Source organism: Rhipicephalus microplus, unplaced genomic scaffold, assembly GCF_043290135.1.
Source record: "Rhipicephalus microplus isolate Deutch F79 unplaced genomic scaffold, USDA_Rmic scaffold_15, whole genome shotgun sequence".
NCBI classification, from domain to species: domain Eukaryota; kingdom Metazoa; phylum Arthropoda; class Arachnida; order Ixodida; family Ixodidae; genus Rhipicephalus; species Rhipicephalus microplus.
This window is the reverse complement of record NW_027464588.1, coordinates 6,979,973-7,003,222: the sequence shown is the minus strand read 5'-3', so window position 1 is coordinate 7,003,222 and position 23,250 is coordinate 6,979,973. Positions and strand designations below refer to the sequence as shown.

Here is a 23,250-nt window from a genome sequence, read left to right as displayed (position 1 = left end):
ATGACGACTCACCTGTGGCCACTGTAGTCCGCAAGAGGTATGTGGTTCTCTGCACCGACGCGTTGCCCTCGACTGGCGATACAACCATGGGAAGGTTCGGGTCTACCAAGAGCTGCGCCCAATGGTTGCGGGAGAGCGCGGTCCATCGCATGTCCACCACGACCGCGGTGACGCAGGCCACCAGCACCGCAACCAAGAACATCATCAGCGCGTATCGTTGGCAGGGACCCACATCAGCGCACCTCTGACGGTCATCGGCTATGGAGCTGACGCGGTGTGACAGCGACGCCTGGTCGAACTCGTAACCAAACGTGGACTGCGAGAAAAGGCGGCTCATGCTGTGCGGGCTGCAGCGGTCTTCTTCGCTCGAATACACCGCCGACAATCTGCGCACGTCGTGGAAGCTGCTGATGACGCTCCATTGCCGGCTGCTTGGTTGCGATACTCTTCCGAATTCTACATGCGCCGCCACTGTATCGTGCTTTGGAAGGCCTTGCGTTGAAGACGATGAGGCCACCTGCGAGACCGTCTCACTATTTCCACTGGCGGAAAAGCAAACTCCCTGCTGAAAAGGGCCCCCAGAAAACCACTGGTGCGATCTGCGTGGCGCAGCGCTTTCTGGTTCTCGCTGTGGAGTGCCTTCTGCGCAGCACTCGTCAGTGGTCTCCGGGCTTTGACGAGGGCCTGACGCCATTTCTGAGAAGAGTCCCCGAACTGTGAACGCAAAGCGGGTGATGCGTTCGCGTGGGCTTGTGCTCCTAACTTCCACTTCTTTGGGGCCTCCGGACGGCCTCGCGCTGAAACAGTGAAGTTTATAAGCTACGGTGGAATGCGCAGTTAGAAGGAAAATTAAGAGGAGACGTTTCACACAAAATCTCCAATTACGATATGTGATATATAACTACGAGAAAGCACAAGAGAATATTAAATCCACCAGAGTGACTTATTGGGCGAGTTTGTTCATTTTTACCTAGCTTATGGTGTGAAAAAAAAAACAGGAAAGAAGGACAAGTGCATGTTCCACTTGTCCTTCTTTCGTGTTCTTTTTTGCGCTATGAGCTCGGTAATTAGATCCACCATAGATTTGAGAGAATATTCTCAATTAAGTAAAACCACCAGCACATTTCTGACACCATCTCACTCTAGAAGAGGAAAAAAAATCGTCCGCCGAAATATATATGCATTTTTTGCTCGCTCTGACCTAGACCTTTTGATTATCTTTTTGGATCACTGAGAATTTCCCGATAAGAATTGGAACAAAAGGCACTCATGAAAAAAAGCATAGTGGCCAATATGAGCTATGTATGATTTAGCAAACCAGTTTACGCAAGGTCATCAAGAAAAGAGACCACAATATTGACGTACGAGCCACTCTTCAAACATAAATAGAATATTGTATGAAGCATACGAGTGTCATTTATGCAGCCATCCTTAAAAGATTATTATTAATGTGTGGGATTTAACGTCTCAAAACTGCCATATGATTGATTATGAGAGACGCCAGAGTAGAGGGCTCCAGAAATTTCGACCACCAGGGGTATTTTAACGTGCAACCAAATCTGAGCACACGAGCCTACAGCATTTTCGTATCCATCAAAAATGCAGCCACCACAGCCGGGTATCGATCCCGCGACCTGCGGCTCAGCAGCCGGGTGCCTTAGCCACTAGACCACTGCGGATGCACATCCTTAAAAGATTGGCAAACCAAAATTTAGTTATCTGTAATCTATGAATACGTCAGGAATTAGTTTTATTTCTTGAATTTTCATTACTTTGTCCATATAATAGCTGCCTGTGCAATCGTTTTGAAAAAGAGAGTCTATAGAACTTAGAACACATTTATGTAATATATACGAGACTCGAGACAATGTGCAATCGCCTTTATAGCTACAAGTATCAGCATCAGAATAGCACCTAGGCACATGTCGTAAAGGTCGTGTCAGAAAAGCTATTTTGCATTTACGTATTCTGGAATCTTTCCACCATAGTTTCCTACCGTTTCTGTCTTTCACCTTTCTGTTGTTTTTTTTATTTACAGTGATTTCGTCCTCTTATTTTTTGTTGCTATTCTACAGCGTTTAATTTCTCTTTATATAAGACAGTGTGGTCAATCCCCCTACTGGACATCAGCCCATTTCTCTTAGGAGACAAAACAAAGAAAACAAGAAGAACGCAACTGTCTCTCCAAAGGGTTCGCACACGGGCTTCCGTTCCGTGATATGGCCACGTCAGGAAGGCTACAGCTTCACAGCATGAGTCTTGCCAAGGGAGCGGTAGACAAGCACCAAGCGCGAGCCTTTTCATCGCGTAGCTCACAGTCCCAGTTCGCATCCCTGTGGCGCCATCGATTCAGCCCAAGCAGCGGCAACTCTCGGATCATCCCCGGCCGGCTCCCGCAGAGGATCGGCGTCATGCGCGGTGACGCTGCTGCTGCTGGCGGGTACAGTGCGTCGGCTCTTCACGGAACTGACGCGCACTTACTGTCACGAGCTTACTACACCACAGACTTCGATGTAGCCACCCAGCACGAGGGGGTGTCGTGTGCGCCAAAGGTGAGCAGACATAGCGATATGACACGTTTTCAATTGAATTGGCTTTTCTACGCAGGAAAAAAAGTGTCGCCACGTTTTGCCGCGAAGCACTATGCGAAGCTTACGCCGACTAAATACGTGATCGGCTGAAGCATACAGTGTGCCGTGTCGCCTATATCATAACACAATACACGCAAGGATTCACTGATGCTAGCTTAATACAACGTATAGAGTCACTCAGTAAGCTCCGCCATCCTATAAACTCGGCGTGAAAAATAGATTTTACACTTGAACCTGCCATTAATGAAATCGCAAAAAACAGGAACAGGGAAACAGTGTGATGTATTGTATAATTCAGTATAAACCTATTTAAAATCTTATCGCATGCGAATATGGACAAGCATGTTTACTACACGGCACCGCCTCACAATAATGCAAGAAAGGCGGCTTCACGGCAGCACTTGGGTTATTTATTTATTTTTCCTGCGGTGTTAGTTTTTAGGGGTACGACTTAAAGCCAGGGGTGCATTATACGCGAGAAAATATTGTCTTCATGCAAATAACACTGTTAAAGAAAAAAATTACTGTTTACTCACTGAACACATCGATCACTGGCATAAAGCTTCGTTGGTGGAAAACCTATATACTTCTCGTGCATGGCGTTTCATGCTAGCCAATATTCGATGTATGAAGCGTTCCAGCCATTTTTGTTTTATGCAGCCATACTAGTGCACGGACGTGAAATAAATGTGGTGTTTACAAATAATTCCATAGAAAGTATAATTCGGCTTACCAGTGCTCAATATGAGCTAGTTTGACTATAGGGTGCATAAATAAGCTTTTAAGAAGCATACGTACTCAAGGTGCCCTCTGAGTACATTTTTATGCACACATCACGTGTTTTTTCGAGTAATTGATGAAACAAGGGACGAAACTACCACATTCTAATACTCGCAAAGTTGTACAGTTTAGTTCGGCAGAAATTATGTGCAAGACATATAGTAAATACACGTCTCCCAAGTTGGTTAACCTTAATTTTAGCACTTGGAACTGTGCTGTGCTTCACGTTACACTGCAGATTATATAATAGGAAAGATGATGGTGAGGTGATGGCTCTGGCGTTAGTGTTACAAAGTTTTATTTATAATGAGAAATTCATCAGAAACAGCACAAACTCACAGTGCAATCAAGGACCATTAGCTATTTCCTTTTCTTGAGAGGGAGAGGCAAATTGGAGCTTGTTACCCCGTTTCTACGAGCTCTTCCTTACCCTTCTGATAATTAATGTGCTAAAAACAGTTGTGATTGTACTTGACAATTAAAATTTAGTTATTCATATAGACCTCACAGGCGTTTCTTTTTCCTTTTTAACCCTGTTAACGTATACTTAACGGGCAACGCGTAAATTCATAACTACTGCAGGTTGCCCTCGTGGTCACGGCGATCGTCGCGATGTTCTTGATTGGCGCCATCAGCCTCTTCATAATGAGCAAAGACATTAGTGCGAATATTCTGGCCCACAACGACTACAGGGTAGGTGAGTATGATGGCTTCGATCCTGCCTCATCGAGGAGTCCTCACCCGGATGTAAGAGTACGCGAAAAGATCATTGCCGGCCACCGTGAAACGGCTTCGACGCGTCGCGGTACGGTCACCGCATCGAAAGCCACACTCGGGTCATCGACGCCGAGATCAGACCAGCACCACCACGGACCCAGGTACGCTGATGACGGGGTGTCTGAAACCACCGACAGGGCGACAGAAGCGCCGGCAGCAACGACTATTGGATCTGCTGAAAGAACGGAGGAGGCTGCTGCGAAAACGGATACTGAGGTAAGTACGAATAAACCTCTTTCGAGTAAAATGAACGCGAGTAAAATGAACGTCACACAAAGAAGGCTAACGCGAAAAGTGCTAACAGCAAACTAAATTTATCGCTTCTTGGCCAGCATCAAGCGACATAATATTGAGAGAAATATGCAAAAAAAATCGATAAGCTTTCCTCATTGCATATGCACATTATTAATTTCCTTGGCGTACAAAACAGCAAGGACATCTCTGTCCCACCTGTTATATCGTTCTTGGACTAAGCAAGTTTTGACGCATCATAGTTGGGCTGACATTCCTGCTACTCGCGAGCGTCTTCATGTCAGCGAGCTTGAAAACCACTGTGAGAATGATGAGAAGCACCTATATATTTGCCTAGGCTTCGTGCTTATGGCTTTGAATGCACTCGTGACTTTATTTATCGTTGTGTTCTGATTTATAAATCAAATAAAATAACTAAATTATATCCTTCACGTGAACTTCACTGATTTGAAGTTGTCCAGATGAATGACCGAAGGTGGTGAAGTGGGACTGCTAAACTTTCACGGAACTTCGTCTAGCAACAAATCGGCTGCAGGCCGCCCAATGCCACAAGGAGCGTAGGCACCGTGCAGTAGAGTTCACAGTATCACTGCAGCACCAGAATGCAATGACTAGCGGAGAAAACACGCAATAATGATACGGGGTCAGTCAAAATGGAAAGCGATTCGGGCGTCTCTCTCCATGCATGATCGAACGGATTGTAGCACGGATACATGAAGGATGCATGCGCGCGTTTGTTTTCTCACGCCCGTAGGAGCCAACGTCAGCGAACTTGGGATTGTTGTGACCTGGGTTTGCATGCACCGGAGGTCCGGGATGAAGTTGTCGAGGCAGGAAGAAGAGAGACTTGAGGATTTATTTACATTATATACAAGGTGAGCTCTCGTAAATTAAGAGCCCTTTCTTACATGTCAAGCTTTCAAATCTGGCATTCCTCTACATGGCGCTCATTCGAATGTGCCGGGTGGCTCATTAAAAGTGGTATGTGCTCCCCAGATCCCTAGATCAAGGAACACGTGCAAATGGTACTGTCCACTCACAGATCACACTCAACTGGCGAGGGGGACGAGCATGCAGAGCCCACGTGAACGTCCAATATTGAGGCGTGACTCTGCAGTCTAAGGTGGCGCTAGCGGGGCTCTTCCTCGTCGTGTGTGTGCCGCTGGTCGAGGGGTCCCAAGCTCATGACATCATACATCAAAGGGTCCGCCGAGCTGCTCGCTTAATTAGCAGGGCAATTTGCGGCAGCCGCCGTGGTCTCTTCTAATGAAGATGCTGTATTTGTTGTCCTCTCTCGAACGGCTTAAGGCGTCGTGGCGACACGACGTCTCACCCACGGCTAGGAGGGACAATGCCTGGCGGTCATAGGCAGCCGGTCGGTCGGTTACTTGTTTGAGGATCTAAATAGCGCCCCTCCCTCGTCAGCTCTGGTGCCAGTCACAACAGGATGGGCTAGTGCGGGCCACGCAGCTCCCTTTGATCAGTGTACGGCGCCTATAAAGAAGGAAGCGTAGGCAATTCCCTGTACTGCCCATCATTTCCACGCTGTCTGAAGCGTATTATGTTGCAGCTGCCACAGACACGAGCGATATAGTTCTCCCTGTTGTGCATTAATAAAAAAAATCACAGTATATCCAGCGACTGAATGCTGATGAGTTGGGCGAAGCGTTCGTCAGTCCGTTCATTCTTGATTCCGCCAGTGTGTGCATCCATCCGTTCATCCGTGCATGTGTCCGACCGGCCGTCTGTGTGTCCGTACATCTGTCTGTCTGTCCGTTCGTCTGTGCTTGCATCTGTGTGCCTGTCCGTTCACCTAGTTAGCTTTCCAGGTACCGCCACCTCGCATCTTTTTATCATATAGAAGTACCACCATCCAGTGGACATTCCTACGACAAAACGAGACGTGGCTACTTGCTACTACTACTACTATTACTACTACTACTACTTTTACTACTACTACTACTACTTTTACTACTACTACTACTACTACTGCTGCTGCTACTACTACTACTACTACTACTGCTACTGCTACTACTGCTATACCCGGCGACAACTTTTCTTGGCACTGAAGGGAAAGCTACGGAGGCGGAGCTTCTACGCATGTAATACTATGCGAAGTAGTCCGTTTTGGCGCACGTCTCGCCACACCACGGAGGAAGGAAAGGTAGGGAGAGGGCATGCCCAGCCGGCGCAGGGCGTAAAAAACGTGGCGGAAATGACATCAAGGCGGCTATATTCACTAGGCACAATGGCGGCGTTGCTATGGTTACGTGTTGCGCAGTGGAGCTGGTCTAGCAGTGAGCGGCCGCGGCTGGCGGCGGAATGTGTGCCTCCCCAGGTCTCGTGCTGAGCCGTGGCGGACATTATCTGTGCTCTGCACCGCGTTATTGGTTACGCAGTGTTCTCCTGGCTGTTACATTACTCTTAGCAACGTTTACAAATCCCTTTGTCCATCACGGGGTTTCAACAGTGCGTAGAACAAGTGCGTATTCATGTGTCGTGTGGCGGATGACGCGGGTGAAGCAGTTAGTGTTCAGCAAAATTGCGTTGGGCACCATGACGAAGCTGAATGACGACGAACGCCTTGCAGGTCAGTGACGGTTGAGCAGTGGTCCTGCTTGTGACAACGGACGACGCTGTTGAGCCCAGCAAGACGCCGTGAGGACCATGTGCACATACGCAGTTTCGTGTTGTGTGTGTACAGTAACAACTTGCATGTACGTATTAAAACACCTTTTCTGTTCCGCTTGGTACACTCTCCAACAGCATTGTATGTAATCTCAACGTAACAGCAACCACGTTCAACTGTCACTAGCACCGTGCTCAAAGTCACCACGGTCGCAGAATGCTGACGCCGGTGAGTTTCACGCGGAACACGGACCCAGTGGCAGGACGCTGCGTCGGCGGCGTGGCGGAATGCGACCGTAGAAGGCGCACGACCGATCGTGTTGTCTGTACAATTGCTGAATTAATGACGTGAAAGCACTCGCCGTTGTCAGTGCATCTAGCGCGCGTTCTCTCGTAGTTGCTTCGTTGTCAGCGAGCTGTTACTCCCTGTTATTACTCGGACGAAGCGATTTCGCTGAAGGTGTCCCGCTGGCTCAGAGTGATGAGTCCCGTTCCATTAGTTTCGGATCGTCACGACACACGCGCTGCGCAGCCCACGTGCTTTCCGAGCCGGAGAGGGAGTCGCGCCTTCTGCTTCGCATTCATATGTAAACAAGAGAGGAGAATTTGCCTAGTAAATATGGCCGACTTCCGGCTTCATCGCGGCTTCACAACGAGTGACGTCAGGGCCTCTCCTCACTTTTCCTTCCTCCGTGCGCCACACTATGGAAAGTGACGGGGGCACACCATCAGCGTTTCATGTAGACGAAGACGCCGCTTAGCGTTTGAGGTGCAAGAAAAAAGGCGGGACTTTCTCGCGCGTTCAAAAATGCGAAGTCACAACGAATATATTCACGAGGTCACAACGCAAAGTCATAACAAACCATACATCTAGATTTAGGGGCTTTGCCCCTAAAAAACTAAAGATGTATGGTTCAGAGCCCCGTACAGGTGAAACTTCAAGCCATGCATACGCCTTACAACGCGCCATCGCGTGGTGTGCACACTCGGCGTCGCGTCGCATTCGTATGAATGGAAAGGACACGCAACTACGTGTACTTGCGCGCCCTCTGCCTCCAGGAAAAGCGCGCGGATAACAAGGCGGCCTGCCACGCGCTGACGCACTGTAGCGCGTATGGTTTGGACTCCCACAAATCTCTTCTTTTCTTCCGCAGCAGCCCCCAAAGCACGGCTGTTACGTCGCTTTGCACAAGTACTGCGTGAAAGTGCGCGACGAGTACTACTACCAGCCGGCAGTGAACGCGTGCGTCATGACACCCACCGACAGCACCGTCGTCTGCAACCACAGCCGCAACAAGTTCGTCTCGCACGCCAGCTGCCGGAAGGACTGCGTCGAGAGCGCAGTGCCGGCTGAAAAGTGCTTTCATACAGCCACTTTCTCAATGTGCACCAGGTATGCAGTTCAAGGATGCATGACACGTCTGTACGCTTCAGATAATTACGGCATTCGTTAAGCCGGGAATAAAATAGAAGTGATAAATAATGAAGCAGTAACTGACAGAAGTCAACCCTTTCGCGTACACTGAGTGAGAGAAAGAGAGAAATATTAATTATTTGCACACATCGACAATGATGGAGGTGGAAGCTTTGGCCTCTTACCCCGTTCATTCCCCTAGCCGTCGGCCGGAACGCCTTGGTATACGGCGGTGGTCAAGGCGAGGTCGATGACTTCATGTTGTTCTTCGACGTCATGGCTGCACGATAAGGCCTCCCAAGATTCTACGTTTTTGCTTCGATCGTTGTAGTACACTGAGTACAAAGGGACCTTAAAGAAATACGTGAGTTTTGTAAATAAATGGAGAAGATTAGTAAGTACGGTGACAATGAAGAAAGTATAGATCAGCGAGAAAACGAGAAAAAAAAGTCGACTTCAACCCAGACGTCATGCAATTGATCTGGCGTTGTTTATGTATTTGTAAGTAGAAACAACAATAGCTTTAAAGAAGTAAAGTGTGTTAAAACAAAGAAAAATGCTGATTGGATCACATAATATTCAACACGGTGGTGTTGTGAGACGACGGACGCCCTGTATTTTCGTCTTCTATCGTTCCTGTCTATAACTGCACGAAAAAGCCTTTTTCATATTGATACTTCTCCACAAACGGTATATCGCACTTGTCTGCCCTTTGGTGGTTGTTCTTAAGTGTCTTCATGCTTTCCGTAAAATGGCACAGAAATCTATTAGAGCAAACTTTTCCTGGGACACACTATACACTGAAGTACCGCAATAAAACCAGAAGGTGAACCCGTACTTTGATAAGCTTCGCATGATTTAGTGTTATTTCACAACCGGAACAGTTTGAAATTTTCATGATCTATCTGAGATCCATGCAGAATGATTACTGCATAGAAGCGTGACGGTTTAGGTTAGTTGCTAGGTCATGACGTTTGTTATAGCACGAGCTCAGAACGACGACATAATGACAAGAAGACAATACAGTTTCTCTCTAGTACAGCCAAGCGAAACTGTATGGCGCACCGTAACTTTTTTGAGGGGCGAAGCTCCTCTTAGTCTAACCTTATCACGCGTAACCGCGAGAAGAGACGAGAAAGAAAAGAAGGCAGTATCTCCCGAACAGTATAATAGACGGCGATTTCCCACAGAAGTACATACTGAAGTTGAGTGAGAATATTCTAAATGGCACTGTAGCGCTACTCTCCAAAACGATGCTGCGCGCGCTTTGCCTGTGTGCGCGGGGAACGAGTGCCTCTTTCAATCTCTGAATCGTCGCCGTACGTAGCGAATCGTTGGTGGGGCATTGACGAACCAGAGTGGCGGGCGCGTTAAAGAAGCCCGCGCTCGCCTTCCTTGGAGCGCGTATCGTCGGTGTTACCCGTGCGCCGTCTGCATTCTCGAACGCGATAGGACGCATCATGGACGAACGGACACACGGACGGATGGATGAACGGACGCTTTCCCCCACTCATCATCATTCACTCCGTGGATATTCTATAATTTTTCAGCACTCAACTTCCTGTCCCTTCGTCTTCGTTCTGAGCTCGTACTGTAACAGTCGTGATGACTTACCAACTAGCCCTAACTGCCACGCTTCATTATCATTGCGTCATCTTGCAAATCATCAGCCTACCAAGCTGCGCTCAGCGCGACCCCTTTCGTCCTACAGCGAAACCACGTTTAACAATATCCCACCTATGATTCACTTTCTTATTCTTACCAATGGTTATCAATATTTTGATGGACATTCGCAGTCGCAGGAAAGTAAGGTCGTCTGAATTTCTGAAGAGGAGCCTCAGACTAGTCGCTTCAATAAGAAGAAAGTGATAGCGTGCCCTCATCGCACTTGTTAGAGTCTTTGAAGTATTTTCAATTAATAAAAATAAATAGTAATAATAATTGTTGGACTTTAATGTCCCAAAACCACCATACGGTTACAGTAAAAGCCGTAGTGGAGGGCTTCAAAAATTTCAACCACCTGGGGTTCTTAACGTGCACAAAAATCTAAGCAATTTTTCCTTCATCGAAAGTGCGGCCGCCGCGGCCGGGATTCGATCCCACGACCTTAGGGTCAGCAGCTGAGTGCCTTCGTCACTAGACCACTGTAGCGGGGCGTTATTGTATACGCGTGCAAGCACACCTCTCTATTAACAAAGCCTATATCTTCCTAGAGTTCAGTTAATTTCTTGCATTGACATCCGCGAACCACAGATTTTATGTACGTGTCCTCTCGTCGCAGGCGTGACGTGCGCCACAAGTGGTGGTACTACGACGGCTCCCGATGCCAACCGTGGAATTTCCCGCTGGGTGCTTGCCCTTCGCTGACGGACGCTGATGGTGGAGAGGCGTTTACCAGTAGACATGAATGCGCCCAACTCTGCGAGGGAGCTGGCGACCAGCAACAACACCACCTGAGACACCGCTGCATACCACCGGTCAGGGAGCCATGCACTGCTCACCAACTTCGGTAGGTGTCACCAGCGGCGGTGCTTGCTTTAATTGCCGCAATCGTGAGCAGTTCACAGGTGGTATCGAGTTTCGCATTTGTTTTTATATCTTCCTTTTCTGAAGTTAAACGTTGATTCTATGCTCAGCGTGTTAAAGAATGATTGTTAAAGGGATTGTGGTGGCTGCCAACAGCCCGAGGCAAAAAAAAAGCGGCAGTTCTCCTCTCATAACCGATTCTCCCTTCTCCTACTCGGCTCCCTCACCTCGAGAGCAAGAAAAGAACTGCGAGAGTGAACAGAAAAAAAATAAAGAAGTCAGTGGAAAGTGGGGATCCTCACCGTGCAGTTGTATTTCTTTGCCGCACGTACCCGTGTCCCACCCATAGGGTACCAGACGAGGCTTACCGCCATTTCAACATATCGACGTCACGCTGAGATCAACTGACGCACCAGCCATTTCCGCCATCGACACCAAGCTCCCGTCATTTTGGACAGTAGAGCCGCATCTTTGGTTCCTGAAGGTGAAGTCGCGATTCGGTGCTTGTCAAATTAATGCTGTCTTAACAAAATATGACCAAGCGGTTGCTAGCCTATTACCGAAAATAGTCAACGAAGTACGCAATTCACTCCTCGGTCCACTTGAGAATACGTACATAACAGTCAAGCATCTGCTCATCGGGCGTCTCACACCTTCAGAGCCTCAAAGTCTGCAAAAGCTACTTTACGCCGCCGAGCTCGACAACAGGACCTCCAGTCAATTATCGAGCCATATCAGACGGCGCACTGTTACGCAGCCGACAGTACCTTCAACGCTGGCAGCGGACTGCTTTGTGAGCACGCAAAAAGAGTAATCATCTTGTCACGGTTCTTCAAGTAACCTATACAGTGCTTATTTGTTTAAATGTAGACATAAGCCGTTAACATTGAGTGGATGATTACTCTGAATGTAATACCATTGCCACACGTGGCAACTCAAGTGCACTGTGTGCAAGTCCCCTTACGCTCAGAGCACCGCTTTGGAGGTGTGCAGCTACACGAGAAAGTGAAGTGTACTTTGGAAACGATAGCAGTAGCAGTCAGCGGAGAGTTGCGCAACACAAATTTATTTTTGCTGCCGTCCCTCAGCGCCGGACCATGTTGTCTTCGTGGAAATGACCCAATGGCACACGCCATCGCAAACTACTAGAGAACGACTGACCTAAGCATGTGCACGGAAGCAAACAACGCCGCGGACGCAGCCATTGCATATACAAAGTATGTGCATATTCTCCAAGCAGACGTGACAGGAAGCTGCTCGATCACAAGGGTAGCGAGGTTTTAGTTCTGATATGACTTCTTTCATCACACAGCAGTATTCATAATAACGGCAACAGATGTTTAAATACCATGAGCGCCTCTTTATACCCTAGCGTATTTACGTGCAAGCCACTGCTACCGAAGCTAAACAGTCCGTCACAGCGAAGGGACGTTGGCAAACACCCTTGCCGGCATTGTGTACTTTGCAGTGAGTGACACTAGTTTTTCGTGTGACAGCGTGCTAATGACACTCGTGGCGAAGTACACTCGCTCAAAGTGTATTCAATTAAGTTACCGCATATATGCAACAAGGGTATAATTACATTTTAATTTCAACGCACGTTGTTACCATTCTAACCTGTGGTTGTCCTCAGAGGCCAGCGACTTAAAGGGGACCTGCTCAAAACGAAAAGGAAGCTATTTACTACGAGGCCAGCTTCATGTTTCCGCGTTTGAAAGCCCGTACAAAGGCGAATTGCTCTGGAGGAAAGTTGCAATATGTGGAAATAACGTGAAGTCCTTGAAGGTGAAAGCCTTAGGTATACCTCGTCAAATACAATAAATGACCATCGGCTGCAACACGAGTGACGCATAAGTAATAACGTGATGACGTCACTATGACGTTCGGCATGACGTTATCGCTTGGCCAAAGGTGAGCCAAATACGGAGGCTGCGCAAAACCAAGCGAGCTTCAGAAGGCTTTCTTAAGGCAGCATATCACAGTATCAATACATCCACTGGGAAAACAAACGATGGCTTTGGACCGAGAGTCAAAAGAATGCATAAGAGACCCCCCGTGTTAAAGTTCCTCGCAGCCCCACACGAAGTACAATTCTTTTGCTTTTCCTAAGAGATAAATCACTCAACCTCTGTTATAATGACGGCGTATTTTTCAGCAGCTGTGGTGAACTAGAACTCGTGAAATCAAATTTTCGCATATCTGGCGCTAGCCAACGTGAGGCTATAGTGTTGCTTACGCGTTCGCATTGAAGAGTTGCCCTGTGTCAAGATGTTTGCAGTTTGCGCAAAGCCCACAGTAAATTCAACACAAGCCCGGAAATAGATAACAATGACCAAGTCTTGGCTTACGTTCGATGGCAATGTAATGTACCTATTATAATAAATATTATAACTAACGCATTAGTGTCATGAATCATGACGAAAGTTTCGTGGCGCATATGATGTCTCTTTTTTCCTTATTCCAAATGCTAGGTTTCCGTACTTCGCTATCGGAGTTCCCACTGCGGGAAGCGGCACCTTCCGCTGCGTTACAGTGTACTAGAAGAGGGCAGTGGGCTTACTCAACAGCTACTCTGACGCTTTTGGCGTCACATAAGAGAGATGGCGCCACAGGCATCTTCAATGGAAGCTTCACCTGCAGAAGCTGCTCGCCGATGGCCGCTCCTAAAAGTTGGAACGTGCTTTTATTCGATATTTGTAATAAACTTGCATGCTTTGACTGCCCTATTATTATATTAGGAGCTTCTGGTGCTCTCGCTTCACATTGTTTTCCTTTTCTTTTGCGATACAGCTTCCCGAAAATTAGTCCGATGGCAGCCGGTGCAGTCTGTGCATTCTCCTTTCTCGTGCGACGCAGCTAACGCTTTTTGTGTGTGTGTGTGTGTGTGTGGGTTTCGGAGGGTGTGTGCTTGAGTTAGTAGAGTATTCCTGATAAGCACTATATTTGTTCAGGCCACATTGAGTTTCCTCGAATATAACACCTCGCCGAAAAGGATGATGTATCCCACAAATTATATGTTTTAATAAAGGGACCAAACGTACGGTTCATGCTGTGTAGACCAAACCTAAAAAGAATTCGCAACAAGATTATGCCCGCCCTTTCACGACATAATTAGAAAACAGTGCACGTTCACTTCCTAGAAAGGCTTTATCATGCAGGCGTGCTGGCTGGGTTCGCGCCTTTATTATAAAGTGAAATTGTAGTGCTTAAATAACTTTTGTTCTGCTTCAGTTGTAGACCATGACACAACAGTTTTCTGGGGGTTATTAACAATCATAATTATGCAGATACACGTAAGTTAGGCATATCTAGAACGACATAGTGAAAAACTAAATAAAGGTACACACGAAGCTTCTGCTCCTGACATGAAGTTTTTATTTGCAAGAACTGAAGTACACCATCAAGCCACTGATTTACACACCTTATTCACTTCATGTGTGTCGACTCATCTTCAGCTGCTTGGCCCTCTGCCGCTTCCCGGCCTAATTGTCAGTGTTCAGTCCTTTCAAATTGAATGAAGACGTGTGACAATGTAAAAAGTAATTACTTTCGCTTTGAGGGTTGCTGCGTGCACACTGCAACCAACTTCAATCGAGAGTCTGCGCTGAACGATTGCCAGTATGTCCATAATGCTGTCAGAGTGCAGCTTACTCTGGAAAAATCATACTGTAAAAATATCCTTGAGCTTTTTCATGACGCTGTACAGGTGACTTGAAGGATGAAGGAGGCTTCCTCGGTCACAAAAGTTGGTCAGCCGAACAAGTTGAAAACAGCCTCGGCGTGGATAATGGGTGAGGTATGCGCACTTTTTTTCCATCGATATTATCCACAGACGAAGTGGAGTTTGCAAACTGCGTTGGTGTCTTCCAGAAGCTTGTCCGCTCTGTGCTGGTTCTTCTCGCATTCTTTCGGCCTGTTTTCATCCTTCAGGAAGCCAAACAATGACAGGTCCTGCTTACTCTTCACGAACACGTTGCCTGTTAGACACACAAGCGCCTAACAGTGGTTTTGCCGTTGTCGCGGCATATGGTTACAGTATGCACTGCAAAGCATACTGTCATCTTGCGTGGTGCGTAACGCTCAAAGCTGATGGCGAAAACTCCGCGCAACAATGTCCACAGCCACACAACATGGCTCAAACTCTGTTGCTCTGCAGGACTTGACCGGCTTACAACCGGCTCAGCAGCAACGTCCCTCCCAAAATTCTTCCATTGATGGCGATGCTAGCGCCGCTGCTCGTACGACCAGAGAACCACAAACGTGCGACATTTCTGGAGCCACCCCTCCGCATACCCTCCGCCGGAGAGTGAGCCCACTGCCCCCTTCTAGAACACTGTAGCTGCGTCAAGGCATCGGGAGCCGTCCTCGCACACCACCGCTGCCCTACTGGCGATAACCGATTCCGAACGAAGGACGACTGCGTCAAAATGTGCATGCACAGCTCATGATTACGCGCTTTTATACCCCCTATGGTGTATATCCCCGTAACCGTCCCACCCGTATTTCTTGTGTTGTGAATTAAAATACCCAGCAAGAAATGTTATGTTATCACACAATGAATTCAAGAGTTCCTTCGCCATTACAATAAATTTGTAACAAATATATCTTCACAACGTGCCAAGTTTTCGTTAATCGCAAGAAAAGAAAATTCGAGTGGTTTTCGCTGTTGTGCGATTTCTGCATAGTTTTTGACACGCAAAGAATGGGGACCTCTGTAGCCGTTGATGTGGCCTCAAGTCGGCAAACGCTTGGAACGTACCAAGGTATCCACTGATAATGATAATTAGACATAGGTAACTTCAATGTAAGCACAATGTCTTTATTGATAGATGGCTCATTTTATTACGATTAAAATAGGCGACCAAAGAAGACTAAAAAATAAACAAAATGGACTGGAACTGAAAATCACAAACATGAGTAGGCTTTCGACAAAGGATGAATTACAGTTACGTGTAATGATAACAGGGCGTCGGCAGGATTAAGTCTTTCCGAGGTGGGGGTAGAGGGGTGCATGTGCAAACCTGTTGCATCGCGTTGGGGGTAGTGGATATTCTCATCGGCTTAAATGGTAAGAACGAGGCACCGCATTGTGCATAAGCACGAAGGACAAACTTTTCTAGACACACATGTAGATGGTGCAACTGTCTCAATGACGGACGAAGCGGTATTTCTAAGTGGCGTCGGCCGGAACGGCCCGAACTAATGCAAGGCCACACTTGGCGCTAGAGGCGCGGTGGAAACCCTAGGCAGCCGCGGGGGTTGATGTCCACCACTCCTTTTCCAAGGATGGGCGAGACGTCTCGTACGTCCGAGGAAGAATTAGGTCACTCGTCGCGAGCACCAGTGGTAGTTTCAAGGTGAGAACTTCGCTGTTGCGACAGCATCCACTGTGAAGCAACTCTTTGACTAGCCTGTGTAACGCTGTCCCTCCGTACAATGCACCGCAGGTGTTGGTGCGGTGCCAAGTAGGTCAGAGCACTGCTACGCGTTGGCATCACGCTCCCCTCGCTGACGTCACTCTCTTGCTTGCCACTTCTGTTCGCCCATAACACATGCAGCGACCAATGCTCACTACACCCCCAAATTGTCGGTTCACGAGCAATAAACCTGACGCGCGCCTAACGTACGCGTTGAAATATGTCTGTACGTGTCACCTACAAGACCTATGCCAGCCATAGCTTCAAACAAAACTCGCAGCGCTCACCACAGCAACCACGTCAGCGCCGTACAACTCGTGCGGAACGCTGCTGCTTCGCATCCCATCAGGGTTACCTTCGGCGGGATGGCCTTTTTTATTGTTGTTGTTGGCCTCAAGTCGGCGTTCGTTCATAACTTTTTAGCATGCTAAACAACACATTCACAAGAAAAGCTGCTGGGCCTGCGCGGAGGGTGCCGCACAGTCACAGTGAAAGCAGAGCGGCCTTTCAGAGCCTTTTCTAAACACTCATTGGGTGAGTGCTAAAAACAAACTTGCTTGATGCCCACTACGGCCTTAATAATAGATATTTTAGGGTGGTTGGCCGACATTCGCTATACTATTTTTTGTCATTCTTCTGAGAAGCATGGTGTCCACTAAACTATTGCGAAGAATTTCGTGCCAATAGCTTATGCAGTGGCTCACAACAATGATGAATTATGCCTGAAGTGGGTATGTGAAACAGCTAATAGATGAGCAAAAACAAGCTTTTGTAATGTGTTGGAGCATTAAACAACCCACCCATTACGGTGTTCGCATTACGCGACGACTGCAAGCTTATTCTTTCGCTGTTTTAAAACGTTTTACAAGTCGTATTACCGCGATTGAATTCGTGACATCAAGCCTGCCTAAGGCAAGTTTGCCAACAAGTCCGAGTTGTGATCTTATAACAGCTTTCCCTGTAAAAACAGAGAACAGAGCGCCACCAAGCACTAATTTACTCGATACCCTGCGTCCTGTCCCTTGTACTGCGCAAGGGGCAGGACGCAGTGCAAGGGACCGGACACCAGCAAACTTGTCACGTCTTTATTTGTTGGTGTTCTTATGATTGTAGAGGAGTGTGTACAAAATATTTGAGCATTACCCGATCATCGCCGAGCAAGCTCCTCTAATATCCCTCACTTAGTGCGTATGGTGGCAATTTTTAAAACAGCATATAATAAAGACTTAGACATATGAGACTTCCTTTCGGTCACTAGCTTTTGATTTGTCAAGTGAGAGAACATACACAGTCGATAGTTCATTGTTAAGTATACTACCTGCGTTACCACTCTTTTGGACATCCGCTATTGTATTCCTTTAGATTTTTAACCACCTCCTGTATCTAGGCTTCTGCGAGTAATGAATTTTAAGTTCAAAATGTATAGCGATTCGATTCCAATTATTTTAAATCGAATTCGAAGAGGAGATACCACATATAAAAATTAGCCCACTTGTCACGACAAGCGATCAAATTCTAAGCGAATGAGCAGAATTGTAGGCTTTTATGAGCAGAAATGAGAGGTCAAGGAAAGCTCTTATAGTGTTGTTAGGTGCCTATATATGCCTACTTATGGCGTTCGTGCCAAAACGCTTATAGGTGCCTACAAATGTCTCTTTTTTTTAAATGGGTGCCTACGTGAGCACAATCTAACCTCCATTTTCATATTAGAGTGCAGTTTGATACTATTGTTCATGTTACCGGCAACACTGCCGATTAGGAACAATACGGGGTTCAAACTCTATCAAAAACTCGGGTGGGGGCGTGAGTGTGTTCTTGTGGTACCGTAGAGGCTGCGCCGACTGAAGTGAAACCGTAGAGGTGCCTGAACAAACAGCGGGGAAGAGGAAGCTGTGCGCTTCAAGGCTTCCGCATAGGTCGCACGCTGGTAGTCAGCCGGGGCGGGTGTGGCGTTATCCAGACTCACAGGGTCACGAAGGGCATGATGCAGCTCGTTCTTGAATATGCTTGCAATGGAACTCACTGTAGGTAGTGGTGGTGCGGCAGCCTTTTGCAGCTCCTCGCGTACTATAGAGCGGATGTCGCGCAGACACTCGGTGTTGCTCCCAATAGTCGTGAGAACTTGAGCAGTGGACGTGTTCACTTGCCGCTCATACAGGCTGGATCGATGCTGAAGCATCTTTTTTATCGTGACGGCTTCGGACAAAAACTCGGCGACCGTGTTCGGGGGGCTCCGTACAAGGCCAGCGAAAAGTTGCTCCTTAACTCCCCGCATCAGGTGACGCAACTTCTTTTCCTCTGTCATACTCGGATCAGCCCGTCGGAGCAGGCGCGTCATATCTTCCACATAGGTCATGACAGTTTCATTGGGCATCTGGATGCGGGCCTGGAGCGCTCGCTCCGCTCGTTCGTTGCGATCAGCACTTCGGCTGTGGCGGAATTCGGGCCACGATGTCATCTGTTCCTCATGATTCATGTACCAGGTACGTGCTCCCTCCTCCAAATAGAAGTACACACGCCATAGTTTGGCCGCGTCGTTCCATTCGTTCAAAGCAGCCACGCGCTCGAAGTCGACCAACCGACGGTTTACCGACGTCTGCGCAACACGGCTCTAACCAAGCGCGTCGGTTGGGCTTGGTTGGTTGTTCCTTAAAGTCCTGGCGCAACCCACCGCGGGGGATCGGCCATGAAACGGATGGTGCCTCATTTGTGAGGTGGAGTTGTTGGTTGGGCTTGTTTGCCAGAGCGGGGCCCTCCCGCACACTTCTTTCTCTTTTGTGGCGTGAGCCTTTGCTTTGGCATACGAGCCACTACTAGAAGTAGGTGGCAATATACATGTGCTGGTTTCGGGATGCTAAACCTCGCATATCAATCAACCTGCGCTCCCACAGCATACCTGGCATCATGGCATGCGGAGAAGTCAGTTAATTATTAGCTAGTTTAACAACATAAAACGAACATCATTGTACTGAGAACTGAACTCAAACCTCATAACAGCAAAGTTCGATCTCACACGAAAATAGGTTCGTTATATAAAAAAATTCGTTATAAAGGTATATTCCCGACTATTGCAAGACTTTCGTTTACTTCGTTATAACCAATATTTTTTTATATCTGGCTTTGTTATATCCAGGTTTCAAACTACACATAGTCACTGGCGTGCATATACAAAAGGATTTCGTTGAATAATCGAACTCAAGTGTAAATATGCCCAGTAAATACATCACCAGACAGTGCAAACTTGGAGTGAGCGTCCCATATCGCACACCAGAAAACATGAAGTCACCCCCTACGTGGGCCCTGCAGTCCCGGCGCCAGGCAAAGTTCAGTGTAAACACCACGCACCCCGGCGCAGCAGGAACAAAGGCTCCTCTCTTGCAATTGACCCCGAAAAAATCTCGAGAGAAGCCGCAATATTTCGACGAAGCTGACCTAGAGCTCGAGGCAGTCGAGGCTTGGTTCGGGCGAAGGCGAGATGTGCACGGACTCCTGGACAGAACCCACATCGGCTACGCTCTAGGGCCTGGTGTCAATTGCTACTGCGGACCCGAACTTCCACCAAGAAAAGTACTATATTCAGACTATGTTTTTTAACGTGCAGCGAAGTTAGGTTACTATTTGGACTCCTAATTAGCAATGTTGAATTCGAAGCAGCCACTACAGTTATAACATTGTTGTCAGTACCTTTTCATGTGTATTTCATTTTCATGTTTTATTGAAAGTAAATAGTTAAAGTGAAGTGCGTCTGTGTGCATCCCTCTGGATGCCATTACTTTATGAACGGTGACACACTGAACATGACTGTTACATACACACACCAACAAATAAATAACACATATTGTGTAATGTGCAGTTCGTATGCTTTTTAAATGTATATTGTACCGGTTGAGTATTTCATTCGAGTTCCAACTTAAAAATTTAGTTTTTATTGTGAAGCATGAAGTAATAAATTTTGCTTGTTAGGTGCAGTTTTCTAGCCATGTATACCATATCAGTGTTTTCAGTTGGGCCTCAGGCACAATCAAGCTAGCTTTGTCGCTTAGCTTGTGGCCGGTGGTCCTTTTCCCCCTTTTTTTGTATAGCAATAATGTAGACAACTTTATCATTTATTCATTTATAGTTAAACAGTTCAGTTGTGGTGGCTTAGCTCATTGAGACACTTCATACAAAATTATGTACACTTGTTCTTGCTAGGTATGTTGACAAATGGCTAAGAACACATATATGCATCATTAAACACCATTTTGCAGTGTTCCAGTTACAATGTAAAGGCTTTGCTGAAGGCCCTACCATTTCTGACAAGCAGCGTCTGAAGTAAAATTTCTCATTCTCAAAATGAACACAGAAGCTGAAAAAGAATAGGCATTGCATTGCTAGCTTACAATTTCTTATATTTATCTAAAACAGCAGGACCGGACAATAATTATAATATATTTAATATTTATTGTTACAAGACATATAAATAATATTTTTGTAGCAATGAAATGTTGAAAGCCTCGAAATTATGCACACATTTGACTATATACAGGTTGTTTTTACATGCAACATATGAAGGATTGATAAGAGGTCTGACAGCCTCGTTAATGTACCAAAATTTTAACAACACATCAAGCTGGTCATGTTTGACGCCTCCCTGGGTACCAGGATGACAAAACTAGATCTATACAGCGTGAAACTCTATACAATGCAAACAGAGTTGACAAAGAGTAGTATATACATTGTGCCAGCCCATTTGTCCACAATAAAAAATTTCGGTGCAATAATTTACTGCACGGTCATAGGTACGAGCCTACATGCATGCAGCAGCTCTTGTAAAAAGGAAAAAAAAGAGCACTAAAACTGACAACCTCTGCCAACTGAAAGAGCAGGTTAATAGGTTTTCACATTGCCAGAGTTGTTGCAGGCCCTCTCCTGCTGCCTTTTGTTGGCTGGTCAAAGTAAAATGGTTCGCACTATTTAAAAATGTTGTCAAAAACAGTGTCGATTGTCAAAAGTGAAGACACAGAGACTGCCTTCAGACTCGACAGTTGTCTTGCTCAGCTATTGGGAAGGACGGCACCCTCGTCCAAGGAAGCCTGCAGAATGCTTCGCTCGTGTTTCATGAACGAAAGCAGAGAGTCTGAAAGCGGCTGTTCGGACTGTCGATCCTGCGAGAGAAAAGCCAAGGAGATAAGAGTACTGCTAAACATCTAGATATAGTACAAAGAGTCATCAGTAAATAACTTGAACACCTCTATTATCAACATCACTCTGGATTTAAAGGGGCTCTGCAATGTTCCTTGTTCTGCCTGCATTCTGAAGCACTGGGCTGTGTGTTGTGCCGAATACAGAGATGAACACAACAAGAAATACAGAAGTTGGAGCAAGGTGACAGAAGTTATTCACCTTAAAACTTCAAAACCCTTGCAGACGACAAGAAAAAAACGTGCCCATTGACGTCGAAGGCAGGTTTCAACTGTAGGCACACTGGTGTCTCTTATACCCATTTGTCTCTTGTATCAGTGTCTCCTATAAGGGGTTTCGACTGTATTTAACAATCAGAAGTCTTCTGTATTCTGAGGTAATATAAAGAATGCTTTTTAAAGTTTTAACACACAAAAAGTGTGGCCTAGCTAGGTTTGTATGAATATTACTCAACTGTTTCGTTACCCCGCCTATTCAAATCTATCACTAGTGATCGACACTTTTGGGTCATCGATTCTGGCGTGTAAAATTTGTTTCTCATGCAACCAGCGCTTTCTAGTAGTTAGTCCAGCCACTTAACTTTCAGAATCAATTAGAATTCCTGTTTTGGCAACGTAGTGATTTTTGACAGACCTTTGCACGAACCAATGCGCGTGTATTGTTAAAAAAGTGCACTAGGCTGGGGAACTTGATGGAAGTGCGTGCTCCTCGTGATTATGCTACAGTCAACGTTTCTACAACCAGGCAAGTTCTAAGAGTCAAACTACCCAAGTCAGACTACCCGTCACACGGCGCAAGGACAGCTTCCGGTTTGGTGGCGCTGGCAGCGCAACAAGCTCCCGCTAGCATACGAAAACGCGTAGTCGTCGTGGCAAGATGCCGTGGCGGCCATCCTTAAAGAGCTTTGCTAACAGTATAATAGTGGGATTTGCTGTTGTGCTGCCGCAGAAACTGAATACTGCGCTATATTTAGCAGCATAAGGCAAATACATTATAATTATGGCTTTCTGAACTGCCCACGATAAACGATGCTTCATATATATTTCAACATGCTCTGTAGGAACATTTCGTGATGACGCATAGTAGTATTCTGGTAGAGGCCTGGTTGACAACGTTCGGAGGTCTGCAACGGCACGTCGAGGTGATGACATCCGGTGGTGGCCGTGACCTGTCGGGGAAAATGGAAGCTGCAGGGCGAAATCTGCAGTTTCTGTGCGCGGTTGGTTTTCGACGTGACGCTCTCGCATCTAGTAGGGAGATGGCTCGGGGCACGCGGCGAACGAGCATTGGTGGTGAGCATCACCTGTTCGAAGCCGTACGAGCTCTTCGCGAACTACCCAACGTAAGAGGAAGGGAATGTCTTCGCAGGCAGCAACGTCCATACTTGCAACAGTGGGAACATTGTCCAAGTGCCTGAACTTGGGTAAAACTCTCCGGCTCTTCAACGCCTCGAAAGCGCGACACTGCTGCTTGAAAATAGGAGTGTTCAAGTTTTCTTTCGTTATGAGAAAATTGTACATGTCCTCGGTGATGCCTTTTAACAAATGACCGACTTTGCCTTTGTCAGACATATTTGCGTTGACCATCCCGCAAGGCTTGCATACCTCTGCAATGTAGGTTGTGCACGTTTCACCGGGCAACTGAGCCTTACGTTACAGCGTTTGCTGAGCTTTATTTTTCA

At 46.8% G+C, this 23,250-nt stretch overlaps 2 protein-coding genes across 4 annotated transcripts in view; one reads left to right on the top strand and one right to left on the bottom strand.

The window, feature by feature from the left end:
• The first annotated feature begins 2,252 nt into the window (after positions 1 to 2,252).
• LOC142784744 (uncharacterized) lies at positions 2,253 to 10,955 on the top strand. Its single transcript, XM_075883244.1, has 4 exons — positions 2,253 to 2,552; positions 3,954 to 4,364; positions 8,183 to 8,421; positions 10,724 to 10,955. The coding sequence occupies exons 1-4, from the start codon at positions 2,253 to 2,255 to the stop codon at positions 10,953 to 10,955; spliced, it is 1,182 nt and encodes a 393-aa protein (XP_075739359.1).
• A 9,508-nt stretch (positions 10,956 to 20,463) lies between these two features.
• Positions 20,464 to 23,250, bottom strand: part of LOC119185594 (uncharacterized) — a 98,626-nt gene continuing 95,839 nt past the window's right edge. For 2 of the 3 annotated variants that reach the window (XM_075883143.1, XM_075883144.1), the window contains exon 14: positions 20,465 to 21,532. In XM_075883143.1, coding sequence (XP_075739258.1) covers positions 21,422 to 21,532 — 111 coding nt within the window. In that variant the 3' untranslated portion in view covers positions 20,465 to 21,421. Of the gene's footprint in view, positions 21,533 to 23,250 lie in introns of all 3 variants that reach the window. The other variant, XM_075883142.1, reaches the window with a different exon arrangement.